This window comes from Trichomycterus rosablanca, chromosome 9, assembly GCF_030014385.1.
Source record: "Trichomycterus rosablanca isolate fTriRos1 chromosome 9, fTriRos1.hap1, whole genome shotgun sequence".
Classification (NCBI taxonomy): Eukaryota; Metazoa; Chordata; class Actinopteri; order Siluriformes; family Trichomycteridae; genus Trichomycterus; species Trichomycterus rosablanca.
The window spans coordinates 16094208-16119065 of record NC_085996.1 but is presented as its reverse complement, the minus strand read 5'-3'; the positions used below and the strand labels follow the sequence as shown (position 1 = coordinate 16119065).

At 37.4% G+C, this 24858-nt stretch overlaps 1 protein-coding gene across 2 annotated transcripts in view; it reads left to right on the top strand.

Moving 5' to 3' along the window:
- Positions 1–1575: 1575 nt before the first annotated feature.
- The window catches only part of dusp10 (dual specificity phosphatase 10), a 99689-nt gene continuing 76406 nt past the window's right edge, over positions 1576–24858 (top strand). The window contains exons 1-4 of one of the 2 annotated variants that reach the window (XR_010013703.1): positions 1576–1672; positions 8164–9020; positions 18116–18484; positions 19466–20048. Coding sequence is in view for 1 of the 2 variants with exons in the window: in XM_063001959.1 (XP_062858029.1) it covers positions 8216–9020; positions 18116–18484; positions 19466–19731 (1440 nt within the window). In the remaining variant the exon portion in view is untranslated. Of the gene's footprint in view, positions 1673–8163; positions 9021–18115; positions 18485–19465; positions 23022–24858 lie in introns of those variants that run through there. The other variant, XM_063001959.1, reaches the window with a different exon arrangement.

The following is a 24858-nucleotide window of genomic DNA, read 5'->3' as shown; positions in this document are numbered from 1 at the left end:
CTTTTTACATTTGTATTTCTGAATTTTTTGGGTCTGTCCGAAAAATTACGAATGCCAATCATATGGCTCTCTACATGCCTAGGCAAGAATTGTGAAGTTGGTTATGGAGTATATGTTAGTCTGCTGTCAGCTGCCTTTTGTCCCCGCACAGGGTAGAAATATGGAATGATTCAAGATGATTCAATGTACTTTTATTTTTAAGAGTGTAGTAGGTCTTTCATCATTCCATTTTCATGAACTGCTGGTCAGGGCTGTTATGGGTGCAGTTCTATTGGTAAACTCTGATTGACAAGGAGCCAATTCATCTCAGTGAGCATAGGTGTCTTAAAGACTTTGAAGGCCCATGTTTGGTTTAGGGCCATTGCAATTGTCTTAAGGGATCACATTACAACACCCTTGAGGATTTGTTAACCATGTTAGATTGCATGGCATTATGTGCCACAGTAAAAAATACTCACCGTCCAATTGGAGTTCTCTACTGAATTTGGGTCATGGCTGAAAAACCACACAGAAGTAATAGCATGTAGCTGTAACTTATTGTAGAGAAACTGTCTTTTCGGGTAAAAGAAAACAAAAATAAACATTTAATTCGACAAGTTGATAATGGTTTAGTTACAGATAACAATGTGCTTTTAAAGTTGAGTGGCTTTTAGACAACATGGGACAAGTCCTCGCAGTCAGTGGCGAAGACTTTCCAGAACACCCCCTTAGGGACAGCCATGCCCTAAATTCGGAAGAGGACTGTAATTACTTTTTTTTTACTGTAGCACAAAAACTGCACTGCTTGGACTGAAATCTAAAGCTTGTACTGCATTTTTGGCACACTTTAAGCACCACACAGTGAATTGTAGTACAGCTGTAAGTTGATTGCACTTCAAGCTGGCTTGTATTAATTTCTGACACACTCAGCATTTCATTTTTTTAAATGCAAACCTACATAGTTTTTCTGTTAAGAAATCGAGTGACACTAAATCCCTTATTGTAAGGTAATATAGGTTTTGCCTCTATTACGTTAAAATAATCTTTAAATGTAATAAAGGTTTTGCTTTTTTGGCATGCATTCTGCATGTTAATACTGAAAAGCAATGTGTGTGTTGCAGTTCACATTTTCCACTGTAGATATTGCATTTCAATTTTCTGGCACAAATTTATTTCCATATAGCTCAGGTGCCTGGAGCAATAAAGAAAACTAGTGGCACAGTGACAATTATTGGTTACAAATAATTTATTTAATTAATTAAAAATACTTTTTAGGCAAGTTAAAGTTGTTAAGCTGTGAGACAACACTCACCATTGTTTTAATTTTAAGCTTGGTTTTTACTTAAAAAGGGGCGGGAGTCTTTAAAGTACCCGGATAGTTAAACTGCTCGACTTGTCCTAGGCCCTGTCCTAAATCGTGCCTTAAGCCCTAAGGTCCTACTTGAAATGCACACTTCTGTGACGTTGTAAAAGGGTGAACAATGAGGGCGTAGCTTTCAAGGCGTCGGTTTAACAGCAAAACTGAGACGCGCTCAGTGTCGCTAAATTGTACAATCCGTTCCGCTAAGACCAGGGCGCAAAGTGGAAATGGTGCGGAGCTGCGCTACTGGAACTGGCTGAGGGGAGTCAGGTGTCATATGATAATTTGATAGTTGCTGATAAAAGACTTTAGTCTACAATAAATACGCCAAAGGTGAGTATTAATTGTGTTCTGCTTTTATAATAGCGGTGCGTTATAGCAGTTAAAACGATATCTCTCAGTTGTACTGTCATACTCGTTCAGTGTTACCTGTTTTAAATAAGGTTTGTGTTAACAACATCCAGCTTAGTATCTTAAATTTAACTCATTTTAAAGAACAGTTGCTATTTTACTACATTATCAGTAAACATTACACACTTATTAGCGTCTTGTCCCGTGCATGTTCATGAGTTGCTGTACTACAGCACATTTGTCAACTTTTGTTATAAATGGTGTAGAGCGTTTCTGAATTGGTATGTGTTTGTAGAATGACAAACATTATGCTGAGTTCAGATGCAGGACCTGTCTGGATATCATATTCTCAGCACGTCCTCATGCCGCGTTTCAGAAAGGGCTGTGCTAGTGTTTAACGCTGGTCCACAACCTGAGAGCTTTATGAATGCATAAGGAATTTTATATTTGTACGAATATAAGATTCAAGCATAGCGGGAATGAGTAACCAGTACACACACTTTGCTCAGAAAATGAGAGGAACTCAGTTGTATTGCCTGATTTCACAGTAGTAATACATTCGGATCTTAACAGTCGGTGTCTGAAAAACAGGCAATGTGTCCCATGTGTTAATGGTTTTATAATGTTGCACATTATATATTATCATTAATCATGTAAACTTATTTTACACCTTTCTGTATTCCAGCAGTTGTGTTGTCAAGTGTTTTTATGCGAAATTACGCTATCAATAATTTCAAACCAAAAAACAGCAACATATGTCCACAATGCAATACGTCATTCAATGTATATGATACATCCCAATTTTTTGCCAAATTTACTGTTATTTTTGTGTCGGTTGAACAGTATTGCGTTTTGATACCAGGACATTTACAATCACATTTACTATCAGTACTTTTTTTATGTCAAAAGTTTAGTAGGTAGTTTCAGAGCTGTTAATATTGGGTTGACACACTTCCTGTGTTTTGCACTTAAGACTGCAAAAACATTTGGCCATCACTGGTTATATGCTGTTTTAAATTTTATTAACATTCTTATTTATTATTATATATTTAAATGTATTTTCCAATTATTTTAGTTATGATTTTGTCATTTTAAACATGGTAGGTGGAACAATGGTACAGATGTAGAACATCCACAAATACCAACCCACTCCACGCCCACAGAGGGTTCAAGAAAAGAAAAAATAAAAGAAAATTAAATAACACGTTTTATCTGTGATAGCTATATTTTAAAACAAGAGGCAAAATGAGATTTTTAATGTAAAATAATAATCTGTTTGCAACAATTCTTCTTTAACCTCGGAGTACTTGCTATAAGGTACTATGCTATAGGAGGATCTGGGTGCACACACTTGTCGAGTAAATCAGAAAGGAATACAAATATATTATACCAGAAACCAGAAGGCATGACCGTACAAAAAAAGATAAGCCAAGGTACCATCTTTGACTATACATTTCTTACATAGTGAGAAAACAAATCGACAGATGTTACTTAGTTTAGTTTTAGAGTAGTGGCGTATGTGGAGGACCTTGAACTGTATCAGCCTATATTCTGAATGTCTAGAGCAATGTGAAATTTTGGACAGACTTTCCTCCCAGACCTCACTTGGCAAAAAATCCAATCTCCACAGTCCATGCTTCCCTAATACTGTCAGTGTATGGGTGGAAACTCAGATATTAAGTTGTGAGTTCAAGCGTCTGTGAGAAAAATAGCTCAAAGAACAGATGTTTAGGTGGTACAGAAGTGTAGTTTGGAACATTTTTGTACATAGTGTCTGGCCTGCAGGTAGTGAAAGAAATGTTTGTGAGGAAGATTGTAAAGGTAGTTAATTTGCCTTTTATTTACAGATCTCCAGTACAACCCAATCCTTTGTCAGTCAAGACTGGGAGTTGCTGGGAGTTGAGGAAGCCCCTTATTTGATTCAAAATCTTAAACAAGTTCCTTAATATAAAATTACTATCAGTTACTTGCCGATGACCCAGTTTCCAATACACAAGCACTCTAGCATTTGCTGCCCAGTAGTAATGTTAAATACTGGCAAAGCGAAGATTTGAGCTGCACAGGATTTTTGTAGATTAGCCTTAGAGGTATGTGCTTTTATAAGGCCTTAAAAAAGTTTTGAAAGAGATACATACATCTTGGTAAAAACACCATTTTAACTGCATTGATACAGCCTATCATAAACAAAGGAAGCAGATGCCAGACACTGCAAAGTATGTGGACACCCCTCATAATTTTTAATTACAGGTGGCAATGTCCTGAAGAAGGCCCTTTTCTGTTTCATCATGATTGTGACACTGTGCACAAAGCAAACTCCATAGAGACATTGTCTAGTCCTGTCAGGCTTGGTGTGAGGAAACTTAATTGGTCATTAAACACCTTTGTTATGAATTGGAATTCAATATACAGTCATGTGAAAAAGTTAGGACAAAACATTGAGCACCTTTGTCTTTTTGAACATATTTAAACATATGGACATTTGAGCTTTATTCAAACAATATTGAGAGATGGACCTTATAAACAAATAAAACTGAAAAAAATACTTTTAAACTCAAGTTGTAAAATATAATGAACAGAAATGGAAATTGATTGTGAGGAAAAAGTTAAGACACCCTATGCCTTAATAGCTGGTATTTTCCCCCTTTGGCTGAAATAACCTCAATTAGACGTTTCCTATAACCATCTACCAGTCTCTGCCATCGACTGGGAGAAAGTTTTTCCCACTCCTCCATGCAGAATTTCTTCAGCTGTGTGAGGTTTGAAGGGTTTCTTGTATGCACAGCCTATTTCAAATCACCCTACAGCATCTCAATAGGATTAAGATCCAGGCCATTCAAGAACTCTCCATTTCTTTCTTTTGCACCATTCCTTGGTGGGTTTACTGGAATGTTTTGGGTCGTTGTCATGTTGCATGGTCCACTTCCACTTCAGTTTCAGTTTTTGGACAGATGGTCCTACATTTTTCTCAAGCACCCTCTGATAGTGAAGTATTCATTGTGGGTTCTATAATGGAGAGCTGGCCATACCCTGCTGCTGCAAAGCAGCCCCAAACCATGACAGTTCCACCTCCATGCTTCACAGTTCATATGACCTTCTTATGCTCAAATGCTGTGTTTGGTTTGCGCCAAACATGTCTTCTGTTACTGTGCCCCAATAATTCAACTTTGGATTCATCTGTCCACAGCACATTGTTCCAGAAGTCCTGGTCTTTGTCTAGGTGTTCTCTGGCAAACTTTAGTCTTGCTCTGATGTTTTTTTGACAGCAAGGGTTTCCTCCTTGCACACCTCCCATAAAAATCAAACTTGTGCAGTCTCTTTCTGATGATATATGCATTTACCTTGACATCAACTGTGGCAAGAGCTACCTGTAGGTCCTGTGATGACATTGTAGGATTATTGGAGCCTTGCACTTGGACTGAACTTGTTAGGACGGCCTGACCTGGCCATGCTGGCAGTTGTTTTAAATGTTCTTCACTTGTAAATTATTTCCCGGACAGTGGAATGGCTGATTTCTAATTGTTTTGAGATCTTTTTAAATTCCTTTCCAGACTCATATGCACCTACAACCTTCTTTCTGAAGGCCTCCGAGAGCTCTTTAGATCTCACCATGGTGATAACACTCACTTCAACAATTAAGAGCAAACCAAACTAATGTCTGAGGTTTAAATACAACTCCAATGTCCTCTAATGATGGTATAATCATTGCAGCTGATGTGGTGCACCGGATTCTAATTTTAGACATTTTAAGTAGTAATAAATATGGGGGTGTCCTAACTTTTACCTTACAATAAATTTCCATTTTTGTTCATTTCATTTTACAACTTGTGTTCAAAAGTAATTTTTAACATTTTATTTGTTTAGTTACATAAGCTCCAGCTCTCAGTACTGTTCAAATGAAGCTCAGATATTCATATGTTTAAACATGTTCAAAACGACAAAGGTTTTCATGGGGTGTCCTAACTTTTTCACATGACTGTATTTGTAAATAAATATGTACACAGTTAAAACAATGTGAGCAGTGGGAAAACTAAGTCAAGCGTTTGATTAGAAATTTATAATAAATGCCGGATACTTTTATCCTGCAATGATTTTATCCTGAAACTTGTGTGATGCATATGATGTCATATGATTAAACGTAAAAAAAAAAAAATGTTTTAATTAAATGAAAAAATGCATGAGGTGGTGCAGCATTTAAAACACACGCTGGAACCAGAACTGGGATCTCGAATACATCGTATCGAATCTTAGCTCTGCCTTGCCGGCTGTTCTGAGCGGCCACATGAACAACGGTTGGCCTGTTGTTCATATGGGTGGGACTAAGCTGGATAGGGTCTCTTTCTCATGACTGGTGCAGTTACGACCTCTGCTGGCTGATTGATGACACCTGCACAGAGATGAGAAAAGAGTCCTCTTGGGGTGTGTCCCTCCATACACGCAGCTAGGCTGCACTGCACTCATCAAACGTGTCAGAGGGGAAGTGGGTTAGCTTTGTTCTCCTCAATCAGAGCAGAGATCGGCATTGGTAGAGAGGAAGCATGATGCAATGGGGCAATTGGACACGCTAAAAAAAAAGGGGGAGAAAAAGGGGAGAAAATGCATAAAGAAAATATATATATATATATGTATATATATATACGTATATACAGTGTATCACAAAAGTGAGTACACCCCTCACATTTCTGCAAATATTTCATTATATCTTTTCATGGGACAACACTATAGACATGAAACTTGGATATAACTTAGAGTAGTCAGTGTACAGCTTGTATAGCAGTGTAGATTTACTGTCTTCTGAAAATAACTCAACACACAGCCATTAATGTCTAAATGGCTGGCAACATAAGTGAGTACACCCCACAGTGAACATGTCCAAATTGTGCCCAAATGTGTCGTTGTCCCTCCCTGGTGTCATGTGTCAAGGTCCCAGGTGTAAATGGGGAGCAGAACTGTTAAATTTGGTGTTTTGGGTACAATTCTCTCATACTGGCCACTGGATATTCAACATGGCACCTCATGGCAAAGAACTCTCTGAGGATGTGAGAAATAGAATTGTTGCTCTCCACAAAGATGGCCTGGGCTATAAGAAGATTGCTAACACCCTGAAACTGAGCTACAGCATGGTGGCCAAGGTCATACAGCGGTTTTCCAGGACAGGTTCCACTCGGAACAGGCTTCGCCAGGGTCGACCAAAGAAGTTGAGTCCACGTGTTCGGCGTCATATCCAGAGGTTGGCTTTAAAAAATAGACACATGAGTGCTGCCAGCATTGCTGCAGAGGTTGAAGACGTGGGAGGTCAGCCTGTCAGTGCTCAGACCATACGCCGCACACTGCATCAACTCGGTCTGCATGGTCGTCATCCCAGAAGGAAGCTGACGCACAAGAAAGCCCGCAAACAGTTTGCTGAAGACAAGCAGTCCAAGAACATGGATTACTGGAATGCCCTGTGGTCTGACGAGACCAAGATAAACTTGTTTGGCTCAGATGGTGTCCAGCATGTGTGGCGGCGCCCTGGTGAGAAGTACCAAGACAACTGTATCTTGCCTACAGTCAAGCATGGTGGTGGTAGCATCATGGTCTTGGGCTGCATGAGTGTTGCTGGCACTGGGGAGCTGCAGTTCATTGAGGGAAACATGAATTCCAACATGTACTGTGACATTCTGAAACAGAGCATGATCCCCTCCCTTCGAAAACTGGGCCTCATGGCAGTTTTCCAACAGGATAACGACCCCAAACACAACCTCCAAGATGACAACTGCCTTGCTGAGGAAGCTGAAGGTAAAGGTGATGGACTAAACCCAATTGAGCACCTGTGGCACATCCTCAAGTGGAAGGTGGAGGAGTTCAAGGTGTCTAACATCCACCAGCTCCGTGATGTCATCATGGAGGAGTGGAAGAGGATTCCAGTAGCAACCTGTGCAGCTCTGGTGAACTCCATGCCCAGGAGGGTTAAGGCAGTGCTGGATAATAATGGTGGTCACACAAAATATTGACATTTTGGGCACAATTTGGACATGTTCACTGTGGGGTGTACTCACTTATGTTGCCAGCCATTTAGACATTAATGGCTGTGTGTTGAGTTATTTTCAGAAGACAGTAAATCTACACTGCTATACAAGTTGTACACTGACTACTCTAAGTTATATCCCAGTTTTATTTCTATAGTGTTGTCCCATGAAAAGATATAATAAAATATTTGCAGAAATGTGAGGGGTGTACTCACTTTTGTGATACACTGTAAATGTAGTTTAGCAACAGTGACAAACAGTAATCTTGATAGGTCTCCTTTTTGGTATAATTTGTTAATATACACAACACATTAAGGTCTGCTCTTGGTAGAAGTGATAAAATGTGATACAGAACATAATTTAATTTAGATGATTGATGATGTTTTTTTTCACTTTAAATGCCATTCTTTTTAATGATTAATGAATGTATTATTTTTTATTTTTTATTATTTTGCCTGTCCTTCTTAGACTTGCTACCTGAGTTCACTGTGGTCTGCTGGTTGTGTTCTGTGGTCTACCCATGCCTCCATCTCCCCTCGATGACAGAATTGTGGTGGCGCTACCAAGGCCTATTCGACCTCAGGAACTCCAGCTTCACCTGGACACCACCTACCTGGAAGCCACCGTGGGTGGCATTGCAAGGACAACTATCAGCAAAAGCACCACTGTGGTGAATATCCAGGTAACCAACCTCACGTATATGCCCTCATCCAGTGGCTCCACGCGTTCCCTGACGTGTGGATGCAGCAGTGCCAGCTGTTGCACAATACGCACTTACGAAAAGCCAGACAGCCAGACCCTGACCCAGACGTTGACCCAGGTCAGTACAAGTAGCCCCAACTTGAATTCTGGAGTCAGCTATGCTGAGCACGGTGGTGTCTCTATGCCAGTGGTGGGCTCGACCGAGACCTACAGTGCACCCAGTCTTAGTTCAGTTTCGCCAAGCAGTGACATGCGCATTATCCAAGCAAATGAGCTGGCTCAGCAGATGACACACTGCCCCATGGGCCATCCAGTGGGGCCTGTGCCGGTGATTATTGACTGCAGGCCCTTTACTGACTACAACAAGAGCCACATCCGAGGCGCTTTGCACATTAACTGCGCAGACAAGATCAGCCGCAGGCGCCTGCAGCAGGGAAAGATTACTGTGCTGGACCTCATCTCCTCCCGGCAGAGCAAAGACTCCTTTAGGGGGATTTTTTCCAGAGAGATAGTAATTTATGATGAGAGCACATGGGATCCAGGCCAACTGTCATCATCTCAGCCCCTGCATGTGGTTTTGGAGTCTTTGAGAAGAGAGGGGAGAGACCCTATTGTACTACATGGTAAGCCATTGTAACATTTATATTCATTTATTATTTCTATTTTCCTTCTTTTCTGCTCTTGTTTGCTACCACTTTAAAAGAGTAAAACACCTGCTTCCTCTTAGACAAGTGAAACCATCACAGGGGAGCTCAACATGCTTGGAGAACAGTGCTGTTAACTGCCCTATTTTGTATTCATGAGCTTACAAACACCTACTAATACAGGTCTGAAAATAACAGAATAAGAAAAAAAACATCTATAAAATTTAGGGAGACAGAATTTACTTTTTGTACCCAAAAGGCAGTGCCACTGACTATGGCATTGTATGAGCAAACACCGTAGTAATTGCATGTGAAGTGAATTAAGTAATGAGTCACAACCCATCTATGCTTGTATAGACTAAGCCTTTGCTGGTTCTTCCTATCATAGGGGCGGCACGGTGGCTAAGTGGGTAGCACTGTCGCCTCACAGCAAGAAGGCTGTAACTAAAATTAGACAAACTCTTGACCACCATAGTAAGTGATTAATAACACAACGCACATCACACATCTGTCTGTGGATGTTGTTGTCCTTGTCATCACAGTTAGACAAATAGTATTATGTAAATGAGTAAAACTCTTTTCTTCTTTAAGAGTCGTATCTTTAGCTAGTTAGCTTACTTAAACTGAGCTCTGATTCTTAGTGCTGTGTATGAACTGAGGCTTTAAACATAAATTTACAGTATAAAGTCATAACACAGTTTAACAAAAATGTGAAACAAACATACAACAGCATATTAACAAAAATGTGAAACATACAACAGCCTATGTATTCTAAAACATGTCAAGATATTCACCCCAAGTACAAATAAGTCATTTGTTCGAAGCCTTTAATAAAAAATAATGAATCAAGTATTATAACAACAATGTGTTTACGTTTTCGCATTACAGACAACATACTATATATTTTGTAATAAAACATAATTGATAATATTGGTCATCTCAAGTGTAAGACTTAAAATAACACTCTATTTTATATATATATATATATATATATATATATATATATATATTCTATATTATAATTTTAGCAGCACTAGCACGACCCATGCTTTTCAAATATGCATCTAGGCTAAGTGGGTAGCACTGTTGCCTCATAGCAAGAAGGTCCTGGGTTTGAGGGTTTGTGTGGAGTTTGCATTTTCTCCCTGTGTCTGCGTGGTTTCCTCCGGGTGCTCCGGTTTCCTCCCACAGTCTAAAGACATGCAAGTGAGGTGAATTGGAGATACAAAATTGTCCATGACTGTATTCGATATAACCTTGTGTAATAAGTACCTACTGTTTCCTGTCATTAATGTAACCAAAAGTGTGAAACATGACGTTAAAATCCAAATAAACAAACATACGAACAAATATGCATCTATAACGTTGAATCCAGGTGCCTGGATTTGTCATGTAGCATGGACCTTATGGCTTTGTATTTTTTTAGCAGGTTGATTTGGCACCTATCAAGTGAACAGATGTCGTTTAAAGGCTTACATAAACACACAGAGCATCTGCTGACCATGTTTGCCTCAGCAGTTGGTAAAATATTCAGTTTTTTTTAGGTAGGTGACTGTTTAGCAAAGAAAATATGGATCAAGCAAACAGTGCTCAGCAGCTTTACGAGGAAAGAAAGTCTTATGCAGCTGTTGTTAACAGTAACCTTTTCTTGGCATTAGGCTGTTTGTCTCATGTTCACTACCATCTTGTCCACATTTGGCTGGGGTAGAAAGCACTCAGATGAGAAGCTAGTGCATCTGTTAGTTTGCCGTTTGCTGAACAACATGCTGAGAGATCACACAGAGCCTTCAGCTGTTCCCTCACACACAGTCATGCTGTGCTTTGCTTTCCGTCTGTTCTTTTGCTTTTTAATAATTAATTTTGGGTTTTCTTTCAGTCTGTTACTTATTTGGTCTTGTCCTTTTTGCAAAAGGATATGTATCTTTTGTGCATAAATGCCCTAGCGCCTAAAATGGCTAAAACCAATTTATATTGTTGCCACAGAAGTCAGTGGTTTTTTATTTTTTTATTTTTTAAAGCTGAAGCCTACACACTAATTTTACTAATTTCATTAATGTCAAACATGATGGTGGCAGTGCAATGGAATGTGAATGCTTTGCTGATTTAGGGCCTGGGTAATTTGCCATTATTAATAAAACCATTGTAGTCAGCTCTCTACCTCAAAATCTGAAGGAGAGTGTCTGGTCATCAGTCTGTGGTTTAAAGCTCAAATGGAACCTAGTTATGGCAACAATATAAAGCAACTTTAAACCAACATTTAGAATCCAGGTGGAAGTAAAAAGCACTAATATGTTATTGATTAACCAAATAACTGATAACCAACAAAGTGGCCATAGTCTGGTTAATGCTTTTGGTTAAAAATGCCATGGGCAAGCCGTAGCCTAGTGTTTAAGTTACTGGACTAGTAATCAGAAGGTCGCTGGTTCAAGCCCCATCACTGCTGTTGGGCCCTTAAGCAAGGTCCTTAACCCTCAATTACTCAGATTGTATTCTGTAACTGTAATGTAAGTTGCTTTGGATAAAAGCGTAAATGTAAATTCATTTCCAACAGATGATGGTTGAATTTAATTTAGAGCACAGCCACAGATGTGTTACATGACAGTGTGAAGTTAAGAATTAAATAATTACCAGCCATGATTATTTAATGATTATGTACAACCCCAAATCAGAAAAAGTTGGGACAGTATGGAAAATGCTAATAAAATGCAGTGTTCCTTACATTTACTTTGACTTTTATTTGAATGCAGACAGTTTTAACTCTTAATCTTATCTTAATAAAGATATTTCATGTTTTGTCTGCTCAACTTCATTTCATGTCCGGCCACTCCCAAACCTTCATTTTGTTTCTGTTGAGTCATTCAGAGGAGGACCTGCTTGTGTGCTTCAGATCATTTCCCTGCTGCATAACCCAGCTCCGCTTGAACTCTAGGTCACTAACTGATTTTATGATAGAGAGCAGAATTTGAGTTTTCATCAGTTATGACAAGTCCTGCTTAAGCAAAGCTGCCATAGACCATCACTATGTTATCAGCATGTTTGTATGATGTATTCATGGTGGAATGCAGTGTTAGCTTTACACCAGAAACATATTGGGGCATCTCTAGATGCTTTTTGGCAAATGGGAGATGCGCTTTTGTGTTTTTTTGTCAGCAATGGCTTGCACCTTGCAACTCTCCTATGGATGCCATTTTTGCCCAGTGTCTTTCTTATTGTGCGATCATTGAACTTAACTAAGGCAAGTGAGGCCTGCAGTTCTTTAGCTGTTTATATGGGTTCTTTTGTGTCCTCCTGGATGAGTCATTAATGCCTTCTGGGTAAAACGTTGGTAGGCCGGCCACACCTGGGAAAGTCACAAGGTTACAAGGTTTCTCCATATGTGATGTGTTTTATATTTTATTGGGATCTTGTATGCATGTCGGTTAGTGGTTCACTGTTGGCTGATGGTGGTTGATTGAATAAATGGGCAAAATTTTAAATTTTCCTCACCTGGTTTCTGTTGCTTCTTGGTGAAAAGAATTATGTTGAAATATGTTGTTTGTTTGTAGTCATCTACTGTCATTTGTTTATAAAAGTTGTTTATAAAAGGAGGCTGATTTTTCTGTTTCCCATGACTGCAGCTGTTGCGTACCTCTTTTTAATAAATAAAACGATCATTTAAAAACTTTTGTGTAATCATTAAATGCAGACAAGACCTGAACCCTAAACATAACCAAAAGAATAAAGTCAATAAGTTTGCATGGCTAAATCAAGGACGTTGATAAAATTCTGTTGGAACAAATCCATCATAGAGACCTTTGTAACTTTGGGAACCAGAGATAATTATGTAATGGGTCAAAATTTAACCATTATGCTCTAAAAACTATTTTACTGTTGCTATCTTGAAGCTCTAATTGGCAGCAACAGCTTAGCAATAAAAGAACAAATGTTATCGTTTATAAATAATTTTCTTTTGCCAACTTCAGATTGTGTTCAGAACATATAATTGTGTGTGTGCTTATAAATACAGACTGATTGTTTTTAAAAAGTTAAAAGTCAAAAGATACTGGGTTTGCACACCCTGCCCCTCATGTTGTCAAAATCTTAGTACTTGCCATAATCAAATTTTTCTGTGCATGCAACCACACTCACTGGTCAGTTTTTGTGTTGACCAGCATTTCAGGCCAGTCTTACAAGAATACAATACGGTTGTAAGAGCTGTGAGAGTTTAAGTTTCATAATGTACTCTCTTTCTGGAAAAGTTTTTGTCAAATGCTGCAAAAGCAAGCATTTGTGATTTGGAAATGCATAACTAATTTTTTCATATTTTGTCAATATAATTTTTGAAATGTGGATTTTGAATATGATGCTTAAAACACAAAAAATGTTGAGATGGGGCTACGTTTTTGTGTTGCTTATTGTGGATGTTTTGAAACATAAGTTTTTTTTAAACAAAGATTAGTCATATTTGAAACCATATTTGAACCCTTAGATGGCACTGCATGAGAAATATTAATGCAGGTGTGGTACGTAGAGCCATTTGGAAAGCAACTATTATGCAAAAAGAACACTGGCATGTAGGGTTGGGCGATATTGCCGGTATTACCGCGGCGGGTTTACAAACTTTACAGTGTACACACTTGAGTGTAATTACAATATTTCAATGTTTTATTATAAAAAGATTTAACAATCTGAACGTCAAACATTGCTTATCTTATCTGATCTATAATAAATACGCATAAGTATAAATGCATGTGTATCAATTACACTTTAACACAAACATTAACACATAACATTTTGGCATTGTAATCTCTCTCTGCCCACACAAAACTGAATAATAGCAGGCTACACACTTCAATATATTTCAAAAGTTAACTGCTTAGTTTATAGTTACAGATATTTCTTAAAAGTGTATGAACGTGTACGATTAGTTATGCCTGTAATCCAGAATTAAGTTCTATACCGTAACAAAAACTATGAATGTAAATGTTTATGTTGCGATGACGGTGATGTAAAATAATGTTAAAATAATTCAAAGTCCAAACATTTGAGTGGTTAACGAGAACGCTACTTTACATGTCACACAAGCTCAGTGCAAAACACGAGCACAGAAACGGTACAAATCCGATCTATTCCCTACACACTCGCTCCCTACGCCCTATAGTGCGCTTAACTTTCTTAAAGGGCCAGACAATATATTTTATAATTCACATTACACGACAGGTGAGACGTTCTTTTTTTCTTAATATAGCGCTTTTATTTAGGAAAAAATAGTTCTTACATAGGCAGGAAAATGTATGGCAGACAAGAGTCAGAACAGCGGATTGGGCGTAACGTTATTATTACTGTTTGCTCCTTTTTCTCAACACTTGTGCTCGATTTACACAAGATATATTTAGTAAATAAGTACATGTCCGCGCATGCATGCGCTTGTGTTCATTTCCGGTTGAACTGATAAAAAATTTTGATTTTGAAAAATTAAAAGACGAGCCGTTATTCAGTTTCTGCTTGTTAGCTCACAGCTAACGCTAGCCAGTGTGGCTTTTCACTCGTCTCTCTGTGTTATCACACAGTGAGCACCCCACAGCCAATCAGCGAGCTCCAACCGCCTACCCCTCCCACCCCTCCTTTACTGTGGATGCGCGCATGTCCTAAAGTCTCAGTTTTCAAGGTAAACCTGAAGCAGAAATTCGGCGCTTCACATTTAAAAAATACCGTCACCATTTTTGAATACCGTCACCATTTTTTAATACCGCGGTATACGGTAATATCGTCATACCGCCCAACCCTACTGGCATGTTCTTTGGGTCAGAGAAGTGGAAAGTGCGTGTGCCTGATTAGCCTGCCTGCACTCCAGGTCTGTCTCCTATTGAAAGTATATGCCGCTCATGAAGAATCAAACAACAGTAACCAAGAAGTGACAAAGCCTGCCTCTGTCCTAACTTTTTTAATGTAGCATGCATCAAATTCTACATTTGTTTATACAACCCCAAATCAGAAAAAGTTGGGACAGTAAGGAAAATGCAAATCAAATAAAAATTTACTAAATAATTAGTAAATTTACATTTACTTTGACTTTTATTTGATTGCAGACAGTTTGAACCCAAGAAATTTCATGTTTTGTCTGGTCAACTTTGTTAATATACCTCCATTCCTGCATTTCAGGCCTGCAACACATTCCAAAAAAGTCGGGACGGAAGCAAGTTAGGGCTAGTAATGAGGTGAAAAAACGAAATATTGATGTGATTCCAAACAGGTGATGTCAACAGGTGATTGTAATCATGGTTTGGTACAAAAGCAGCATCCAGGAAAGGCTGAGTCTTTGATGAGCAAAGATGATCAGAGGATCTCCAGTTTGTCAACAAATGCGTGAGAAAATTATTGAAATGTTTAAAAACAATGTACCTCAAAGAAAGATTGGACAGGATTTGCTTATTTCTCCCTCTACAGTGCATAATATCATTAAACGATTCAAGAAATCGGGAGGAATTTCAGTGGGCAAAGGGCAAGGGGGCAATCTTAAGCTGAACGCCTGTGATTTTTGATCCCTCAGGCAGCACGGCATCAAGAACCGCCACTCAACAATAGCTGATATAAATGCATGGGCAAGGGATTACTTTGGCAAACCTTTGTCAAGCACTACAATATGGAGTTACATGCACAAATGCCCCTTAAAACTTTACTGTGCAAAAAAAGAAGCTTTATGTTAACCATGTCCAGGAGTGACGTCGACTTCTCTGGGCTCGGAGGCATCTAGGATGGACCATAACACAGTAGAAACGTGTATTGTGGTCAGATGAACCAGCATTCCAGGTCTTTTTTAGAAAAAAATGGACACCGTGTGCTCCGCACCAAAGACGAAAAGGACCATCCAAACTGTTATCAGCAACAAGTCCAAAAGCCAGGGTCTGTCATGGTATGGGGTTGTGTCAGTGCCCTTGGCAAAGGTCATTAACACTTCTGTGCTGGCAGCATTAATGCAGAAAAGTACATTGAGATTTTAGAGCAACAAATGCTGCCTTTAAGATGTTATTTTTTCCAGGGACGTCCATGCATCTTTCAACAAGACAATGCAAAACCACATGCTGCACACATTACAAAGCTAAAACACTAAATCACTTGGTATCCTTGGTGCCAAAACGTCTTTTAAGTGTGGTGCAAAGAGATGGCAACATTACAAAGTGGTAAATGCTTTACTGTCCCAACTTTTTTTGGAATGTGTTGCAGGCTTAAAATGCAGGAATGGATGTTTGTTAATAAATGAAATGAAGTTGACCAGACAAAACATGAAAATACCTCAGGTTCATACTGTCTGCAATCAAATAAAATTCAAATATTAGAAAGCTAACTAGCAAAGCCATAATTATTAATCTAATGCAACTTATTATTTTATTGGTACACATTTTGCAGAAAATTCATATTTGCATACAAGTCTTCACAGAAAGCATAGACAACACATTTCTTACTTTTTATGGTGCAAATGTAACTAACTAACCATTGCTGCTTAATCATAGCTGTTTAGTCCATGCCAGAATCTTTCTTAAACTAATCAAACACCAGGTACTTTTTATTTGCATTTTGGCTTGTGTGTTAGCACCAACCAAAAATACAGCAATTAAAATATACCTTATTTGCATGTTAAGACACCTAAAACACAAAAATAACTATTATCAATGACGTGAATTCAGATTTTAAACTTTAAATACTGGCCATCTTAGACACTGTTTTGATACCATTAAACCAAGCCAACTTAATGAAATCAATTTAAAGTCTTAAGTCATCAGATTAAAAAAAAGTTGCAGCCGTTCTTAAAATTTGACAAATATTACAAATCTAAAATATATTTGATATTTAAGATTTGGTTACACAATGTTGTAAAACTTTTTTTTTCCCAATTTCTGCATATTTTTAACACAGTGACTTCAATCCTAATATGCAAAATGTAATATAAAACAAGATGGAAAAAAAGGAAGAAAACACAGAGAGGTTATTTAGATGTCATTTACTTAAAGAAAAATGGTTATGCAACACATATATACTTTTTAATCATTTTTAATAATTTAATTTTTGATTTATCAGTCCATTAAATAATATTCCAAAAGACTTGGTCAGGTATTTTTTTGAAATTCAAGACAAGTCCTTTGTTGTTCCTTTGATTAGCAGTGAATGAGAACATTTGTTACTGTTTTAAGTTTTCTCAGTTTGCTAGTTTTGGCTTTCACCTTAACCTTACAAATTGCATGAACACTTTCCAAACTGACACATTTAATAACTTTATCTTTCTTTATTTCTGACCACAGCATAATATAATAATTGTTAAGACTTTTGCCCTTATTTACATTGCTGGAAAGGTTATTTTTTAAATGATGTTTATACCTACAGGGCTGGAAGTAATTAAGTTTTTAAGTAATGTATTTAATGTGTTAAAACTTCTTATCAATTAAATTATCTTATTTATACTTTTTTCTTTAATAAATAACATAATTAACATAAGTATATATACAGGGTGAGTCAAAAGTCGCAGGACACTCTTTTATTTCAGAAACAAAGGGAAAATGACATATCTGAATACCCCAGCAAGTAATGGGTGAGGGGGCCTATCTTTTAGGCTATGTCTGGAACATGGCCGCCATCTTGAAAGCCAGTCATGGTGGTCATGTAGCAGGTGGTCATGTAGCATATCAAAGAAGAATTTTCTCAGAAATCGATTGCCAATCAGATTTGCAATATCTCTTGTGGTTCAAAAGATATCAACACAGAAAGCGGCAACAACAACCGGGAACGTTCCCTGTGATGCACAGCTATTTGACATGTTCAATGTGTTGTCCCTGATGTGGCTATTCTAAATTGGTAAGTGTGTGGCAGAGATGGATGGACACCCTGTCTATGATATACTGTATTACTGCTAAGTGTTCCTGGGATAGGCCAAAGAGCCATGTGACCCTTATCAGTGGTTATAGTAAATGAATGAATGATTTATGTATATTTTAGTGAAGTAGTTTTTCTGACTTGTCTACCAAGCTGATATAATTTGTCTATTTAAAATAAGGTGGCACATGTCCCATATCCTCATCAAGATTTTTGTTTCTTTTTTGCAGGAGGCATTAGCAGTTTCAGACAGGGCCATGATGAGCTGTGTGAGCACTCTCTCCTTCATCAGGAAGACCAGGATGTTGGTGCTGCTGTTGGTTTGTCTGGGGCATTACCTCACTTGCTACCCTCTACCCCAGACATTGAGAATGCAGAGATGACACCTATACTGCCCTTTCTATACCTGGGCAACGAACGAGATGCACAGAACTTAGACCAAATGCAGAGGATGAACATTGGCTACATTCTTAATGTCACCACTCATCTCCCACTTTACCACTATGACTTAGGGCTGTTCAGGTATAAGCGCCTACCCGCCACTGACAGCAACAAGCAGAACCTGCGGCAGTACTTTGAAGAAGCATTTGAGTTTATAGGTAGGGTCAGAATTTAATAAATAGTTGTTTGTTTTGATTGAACTTCTATGTGAACACAGTAACTTGTCAGTTCATGTTTTTACCTACTTATTTTGTCTGTACAAATACAGTGGTCAAAAGTGTATATTCATGCTGCATAAGTGTATAACACTTATTTAAAAGCTCTTCCATTTTTAGATGCTTAAAATTTTAATTATATTCATTTCTTTGTTTTGTCACAATGTAGAAATCACAGTTTTCGGGTTTTTTTTAAACAGTGACTATAGCCAAGTATGTGTTTATCTTTGACAGCTCAGACACTATGGGTTTTAAAATCTTTCACTTGAATTTAGATACTAATTTACTATTCTCACATTATTTTTATTTTGTCAACTTAGAAATATCCAGCTAGCACTGTGTCTGTTTTTAAATAATATGCATTAAAATAACCACAGCTCTGGATTAATTGCACTTATAGAAATATTTAGAAATAAGTGGATGTTTTCTGCAAAAAACTGTGAACTTGATAATAAGATACCACTAAGCAAATTGTTTCAGATAACTAGGTGATTAAACACATAAAACTGAGCATTAAGAGACATGTTGAAGCTAGTAGATTGTTTATGCTACCACAGTGCATACCCCAGTGCATGGTCAATATTTTTACACCAGGTATTGATCAATATTTCTTTAAAATTGAGACATGAACACTGTAATAACATTAATGTGTAGCTAACGAATACAAGCTAACATAGTTTATCAGCAGTTCTACGACTGTCTGCTATTTTGTGATAGCAGGACTACATAAGGCTTATTTAAATTTGCGTATTTATAGGTCCTAATATTTGTTTCTGTTTTAGGGTTTCTTAAGAATAAAAAATAAAGTTAATTCTATGAGGATTTATTAATGGTTTAAAACAAAAGTGTAAACGGTTATGGGCTGCACTTAAGTTTTGCCCCTTGGTAATTTTTAAAGCTTAATTTTGTTTTCTGTGTCAACAGAGGAGGCTCATCAGGCTGGCAAGGGCCTGCTTATTCACTGCCAAGCTGGTGTATCACGCTCCGCCACAATTGTCATTGCATACTTGATGAAACACACCTGGATGACCATGACAGATGCCTACAAATTTGTCAAAATGCGAAGGCCAGTTATCTCACCAAACCTCAACTTCATGGGCCAGCTTCTTGAGTTTGAGGAAGATCTCAATAATGGCATCACTCCTCGCATACTTACACCCCGGCTTATTGGAGTGGAGACTATTGTGTAGTAAAGTTGCTTTAGTGTTAAAGCATTCTTTCAGATTATTGGGTTTACTCAGTGAGAGGCGACTTCTTTAAATCTGCTTGTCCTACTTGGTTAACACTGAAGTGGACTGTAGAAGTCAAATCTTTTTTAATGGAGGGATGTTGTGTCAAAAGTTGGACTTGCACTTGAAAGAAAACGCATGCGTCTTTATTTGTCTCTTTTGGCATGTTCTACCCTCTGTGTGACAGGAGACAAACACTGTGCTATGCCTATACTGTGTCCTTCAGCTGCTGGTGCTGGCTAAGCTTGGCCTTTTGCAGAAGGATGAACACTTGTTTGGTATGTTAATTGTACTTGTACTATTTTTATACTGGGGATAAGCCTTAAGTGGTTTTACTGTGCAATAATTCTGTGTGAAATGTAGTGGGGCTTATGTATGTATGTGATGGCAAACAATTTTGAAGCTATGTATTTACAAAACTAATTATATTTTTAAAATAGTATTATTATTGTGTTTAGTGGAATATGTTTCCACTGCCCTCAGCATAAACACATTTTATTTTTTTAAAGCTTTGCTATATATCATACCAAAATAATTTCTTTTTTTTACTGGACAAAACTTTTAAACACTGTTACATATGTGTATTGTTGTGTCTTAGTCACTTGTTTTGTAACCACTATCAGACCTGTTTTCCTTGTGCCAAGAATTTGCCCAAAATGTTTTTATGCTGCATGAATACTCATGGCATACATAATAATACTCAAGTACAGTGTGTTGGTAATTGATGGTTAAATCTTATAACTGCATACCTTGAATATACTTCCTTATATACTTTTCCTTTTCCCTGTGTATATGCATGCATGTGTGCTAATATATCAACACATTTTTACAGTATGTTGTTACATGGATCTATTTTTCTGCTCTGCTGTCTTACAGTGTTACAACCTGAGCTGAATAAAATGCTCTGACATGACCTCAAACTGGGCACACAGTCAAAAGGTTAAAGAATACAGTTTAAATGGGATGATAATACATAAGGGCAATTGCTGGGTGCAGCTAATCTCTTTATGAATAGGACAGCCAAAGCTTCTCTGAACACAAAAAGAAGCACTGCTGTCATTTGTATTGACAATAGTGCCTCTTTTCCTGCCTTAGTTTATCATTAATGTATTGGCTGAAAGTTTAAGTCAGTTTTATATTGTTATTTCTTTGAAATAAAGCTTAATCATTTTACAAAACAATGCTTTCAACATACTCAAGACAACAAAGGAAAATGGGAAACAGGGATTTGAATAGTGTGTTTCCATAATTTACACCAATTTCTTTTCTAAGAAGTTTTTCAGAGCTTTTTGTGCAGGGATATTTAACCTTAGTATTGTTTTCTGATATACACTCACTAGCCACCTTATTAGAAACACCATACTGATGCTTTTTGCATGGATTTCAGTGTTGGAAACATTTCCTTCAGATTTTTGTTCATGTTGCCATCATTTTATCATTGTTACAGATTTGTCAGCTGCATATTCATGCTGCAAATCTCTCGTTCTACCACACTCCAAAGGTGCTCTGATGACAGGGAGCCCCCTGAAGTATACTGAACTATACTGAACTAATTGTCATCTTCATGGAACCATTTATGGAGTGCTTTGTAACCATAAAGATACAGAAACAATATTCAAACAATGCTCACTTGGTATTAGGGAGCTCAATGTCTGCCACAAAATCTTTCACCACTCAATCACACCACCAGCACCAGACTAAACTGTTGACACAAGGCAGTTGAGTTTAGAGATTCATGCTAATTCGGACATGCAGTGGGTCATATATAACTATAACCTTTTTTGCCAATTTGAGCAGGTCTAGTTATTATCATGTACACTAACTGAAGCTCTTAACCCATGTATGTATTGTACTAATGCTACATGAGTGATGGATCTGGTTAATAATCACACAAATCAGCAGATGTACCATTGTTTCTAAGTGACAAGTGTATAAGCTTAGCACATTGTCTGTTGTTATTAATATATGTTCAGATTTTAAAATAAAGTACAGAAGTCTTAGATAAAAGACTTTTGACTGTGCTTTTTACCAGAATAAGGCCTAACTTAGGCATGACACCAGTACCCATTTCTTTTTAAGTCATTTCAGTAATCATTAAATAACAATATACTTAAATGTCTCTGCACAAAAGCATAAAGTATATGTTGAATGTTGACTGTCCTGATTATTTGTATATGCAAAATACAAATAACAAAGAAGCACTGTAACAAACTATATAGTCAAAACTATGTGGACATGTAACCATAAGTTTGTTGGACTTTACTTCCCAATACAGTATTTATTTACGGAATTAGTCCTCCCTTTGTGTCTTTGACAGCCTCCACTTTTCTGGAAAGGCTTTTCACAAGAATCTTTTACAGGAGTGACTGGAAATTTGAACCAATTTTGTCTAAATATATTTGTATATTTGTTATAAATATACTTATAATTAATCTTAAACGTTTTAATGGGGTTAAGTTGGATGGACTGTGCAGTGCTTTACAGTTATGTTACACTAAACCTGTCCAACCATGTCTTTATGGATTTTGCTTCATGCACAGGCATCACAACTTTTTTATGGAATAAATTTTTTACACTTTTAGCAGTGGTTCTGGCTGAAACACCTGACCCCCATAATTAGGAAGGTGTCCACATAATTGAAGCCATATAGTATATTTTTTATATTTCCCTTAACTGATCTACAAGCAACTTGACTATTGAAAAGAGTGTTTAAATGGAACTTATTAATGACGGTAATAATAGCTACATATGCAAAGCACATTTCTCATGTTCTGATATAATACACAGCTGATTGTTGGTAAAAAACAACTAAGCAACATACACAATGTGGTGTTTATTCCACATATGCATAATGTGTGATTTGATTTCTTTTGGTTGGCTGTTAACATGTTTTATCATTTGTTTTATAAACTCTTGTTATATTGATTTATTATTTTATGGTCATATTAATTATCACACATTACTGTTGTGTGCCTCAAGTTGGGTGTACCAGCTATCAGGCTCTTTCTGTCTATGCATTTGTTGCCATTCACACATAATTTGCACTGACAAACAAAAAAGAAAAGAAAGAAAAACACAGGTGTGGTTCTTTTTCCCCACCACGGTGCTATTATAACGGAGGCATTTGTCTCCTCGCATGATATGCTCTGGTACAATATTTCCATTTCCCAATTTTCTACCTTAATATCAAAGGTTAAAACTTGGATTTTTTTATTGTGGAGTTTGTAAATAAAAAGTACAAAATTGTTTAATACATTGCACTGTGATTTTTGAAGTTAGTATCTGGGAAAGTATGATGCAGTTAATTATTGTCTGTTCATCACCATTGTTTATGGATTTTGTTGCAGGAAATGTAGGGAAGCTGTTGTTAAAAAAGTACAACTCTTGAAGGTTTTTCAATTATAATAAACGCCAAAAAGTATTTAATCAAGCTCTAATTACTTGGGTCATATTGGTCTATATTTACCAACTGCCTGTGGGCATTTGTGCTGGTCTGCATGGTCAAACCCGCTTCTAGGAACAGAGACTAAAAGTAGTTTTAGTGTTGTTTATAATTAGGATGCATGCCTTCATTAATCATATCATGTCAACACATGGCAAAACTACAGCACCAGAATAACCTTGATCTTACCACTTTGTCCTTGATAATTACTTAATGGACTTCATGGGGACTAAAACTCAGTCAGTCTCTGTATCTTTTCTGGTTGAACTTTTTTTTGCTTTAATTTTATATTTAGAATCTACAATTTATAATAACTGGTTTAAACTTATTTCTACATTTGGGTCAAAATATCAGGTGTACATTGGCAATTACAAATATCATGAGTCAAAATATTTAGCTTGGTTGGTTTATTAAGTGTAATTCATTAACAACTTTGTGAATGAAAAGAGACTTAAGAAATATGCATAAAGCTTAGGTGGTGCAGCGGACCAATGTGCTAGTCCATCACTGCTGAGTTTGAATCTCAGCTGTGGTATTGACTGGTAGGATGCCTACATGTACACACGGTTGCCTGTGTGTCTGTAAGGGGGAAGGACAATGGTTGAGCAGGGATTTCTCATCATTGCTGCCATTACCTATGACCGGTTAAGGTGCCTGCACAAGGGACAGTTGATAGGGGCTCTCTTTACCCAATACTGCAGCTTTTAGTCCCCCACCTGAAAAAAGCAGTCAGAGGCAGAGCATGTGTCAAGTTCTGTGTTTTGTATGAAACAGTATGGACAATGCAAAAAAAATTTTCTTTTGTATTTATTTTTTTTTCACTGTAGAAAGTAAAACAGTAAAAAAGTTTTGGCTGGTCAGCTTAATTTCATTTATTAATAAACATCCATTCCTGCATTTCAGGCCTGCAACACATTTTAAAAAAGTTGGGACAGTAAAGCATTCACCACTTCGTAATGTTGCCAATCAAACTCAAACACTTAAAAGACGTTTTGACACAGAGGATACCAAGTAATTAATTGTTTTAGTTGCTAATTTGACCCATTCTTACTGCAAACACATATTAAGGTGTGCAACAGTACAGGGTTTTCTATTTAGACTTTTGTGATGGCAACATTAATACAAAAAAATACATTGAGATTTTAGACCAACTTATGCTGCCTTCAGGATGGCAACCTTACTATGACAAACCCTGGCTTTTGGACTTGTTACTGATAACAGTCTGGATGGTCCTTTTCATCTTTGATATGGAGCCGAAAAAGATCTGGAATATTGTCCGTCTGACCACAACACATATTTCCACTGTGTGATGGTCCATCCCAGACACCTTTGAGCCCAGCAAACTTGACAGCATTTTTGGACTTGGTTAAGAAGAGGGATTTTTTGCACAATAAAGTTTTAAGTGGCATTTGTGAAAGTAACTCCATATAGTAGTGCTTGACAAAGGTTTGCAAAACCAATCCCTTGACCCCGTGGTTATATGAGGTATTGATAAATGACGGTTCTTGGTACAGTAATCACATTTGTTTAGCTTGGACTTGCACCCTTGCTCGTTATACACTAAAATTCCTACAGATTCCTCGAATCATTTAATGATATTATGCACTGTAGTGGGGGAAATATACAAATCCCTTCCAATTGTTCTT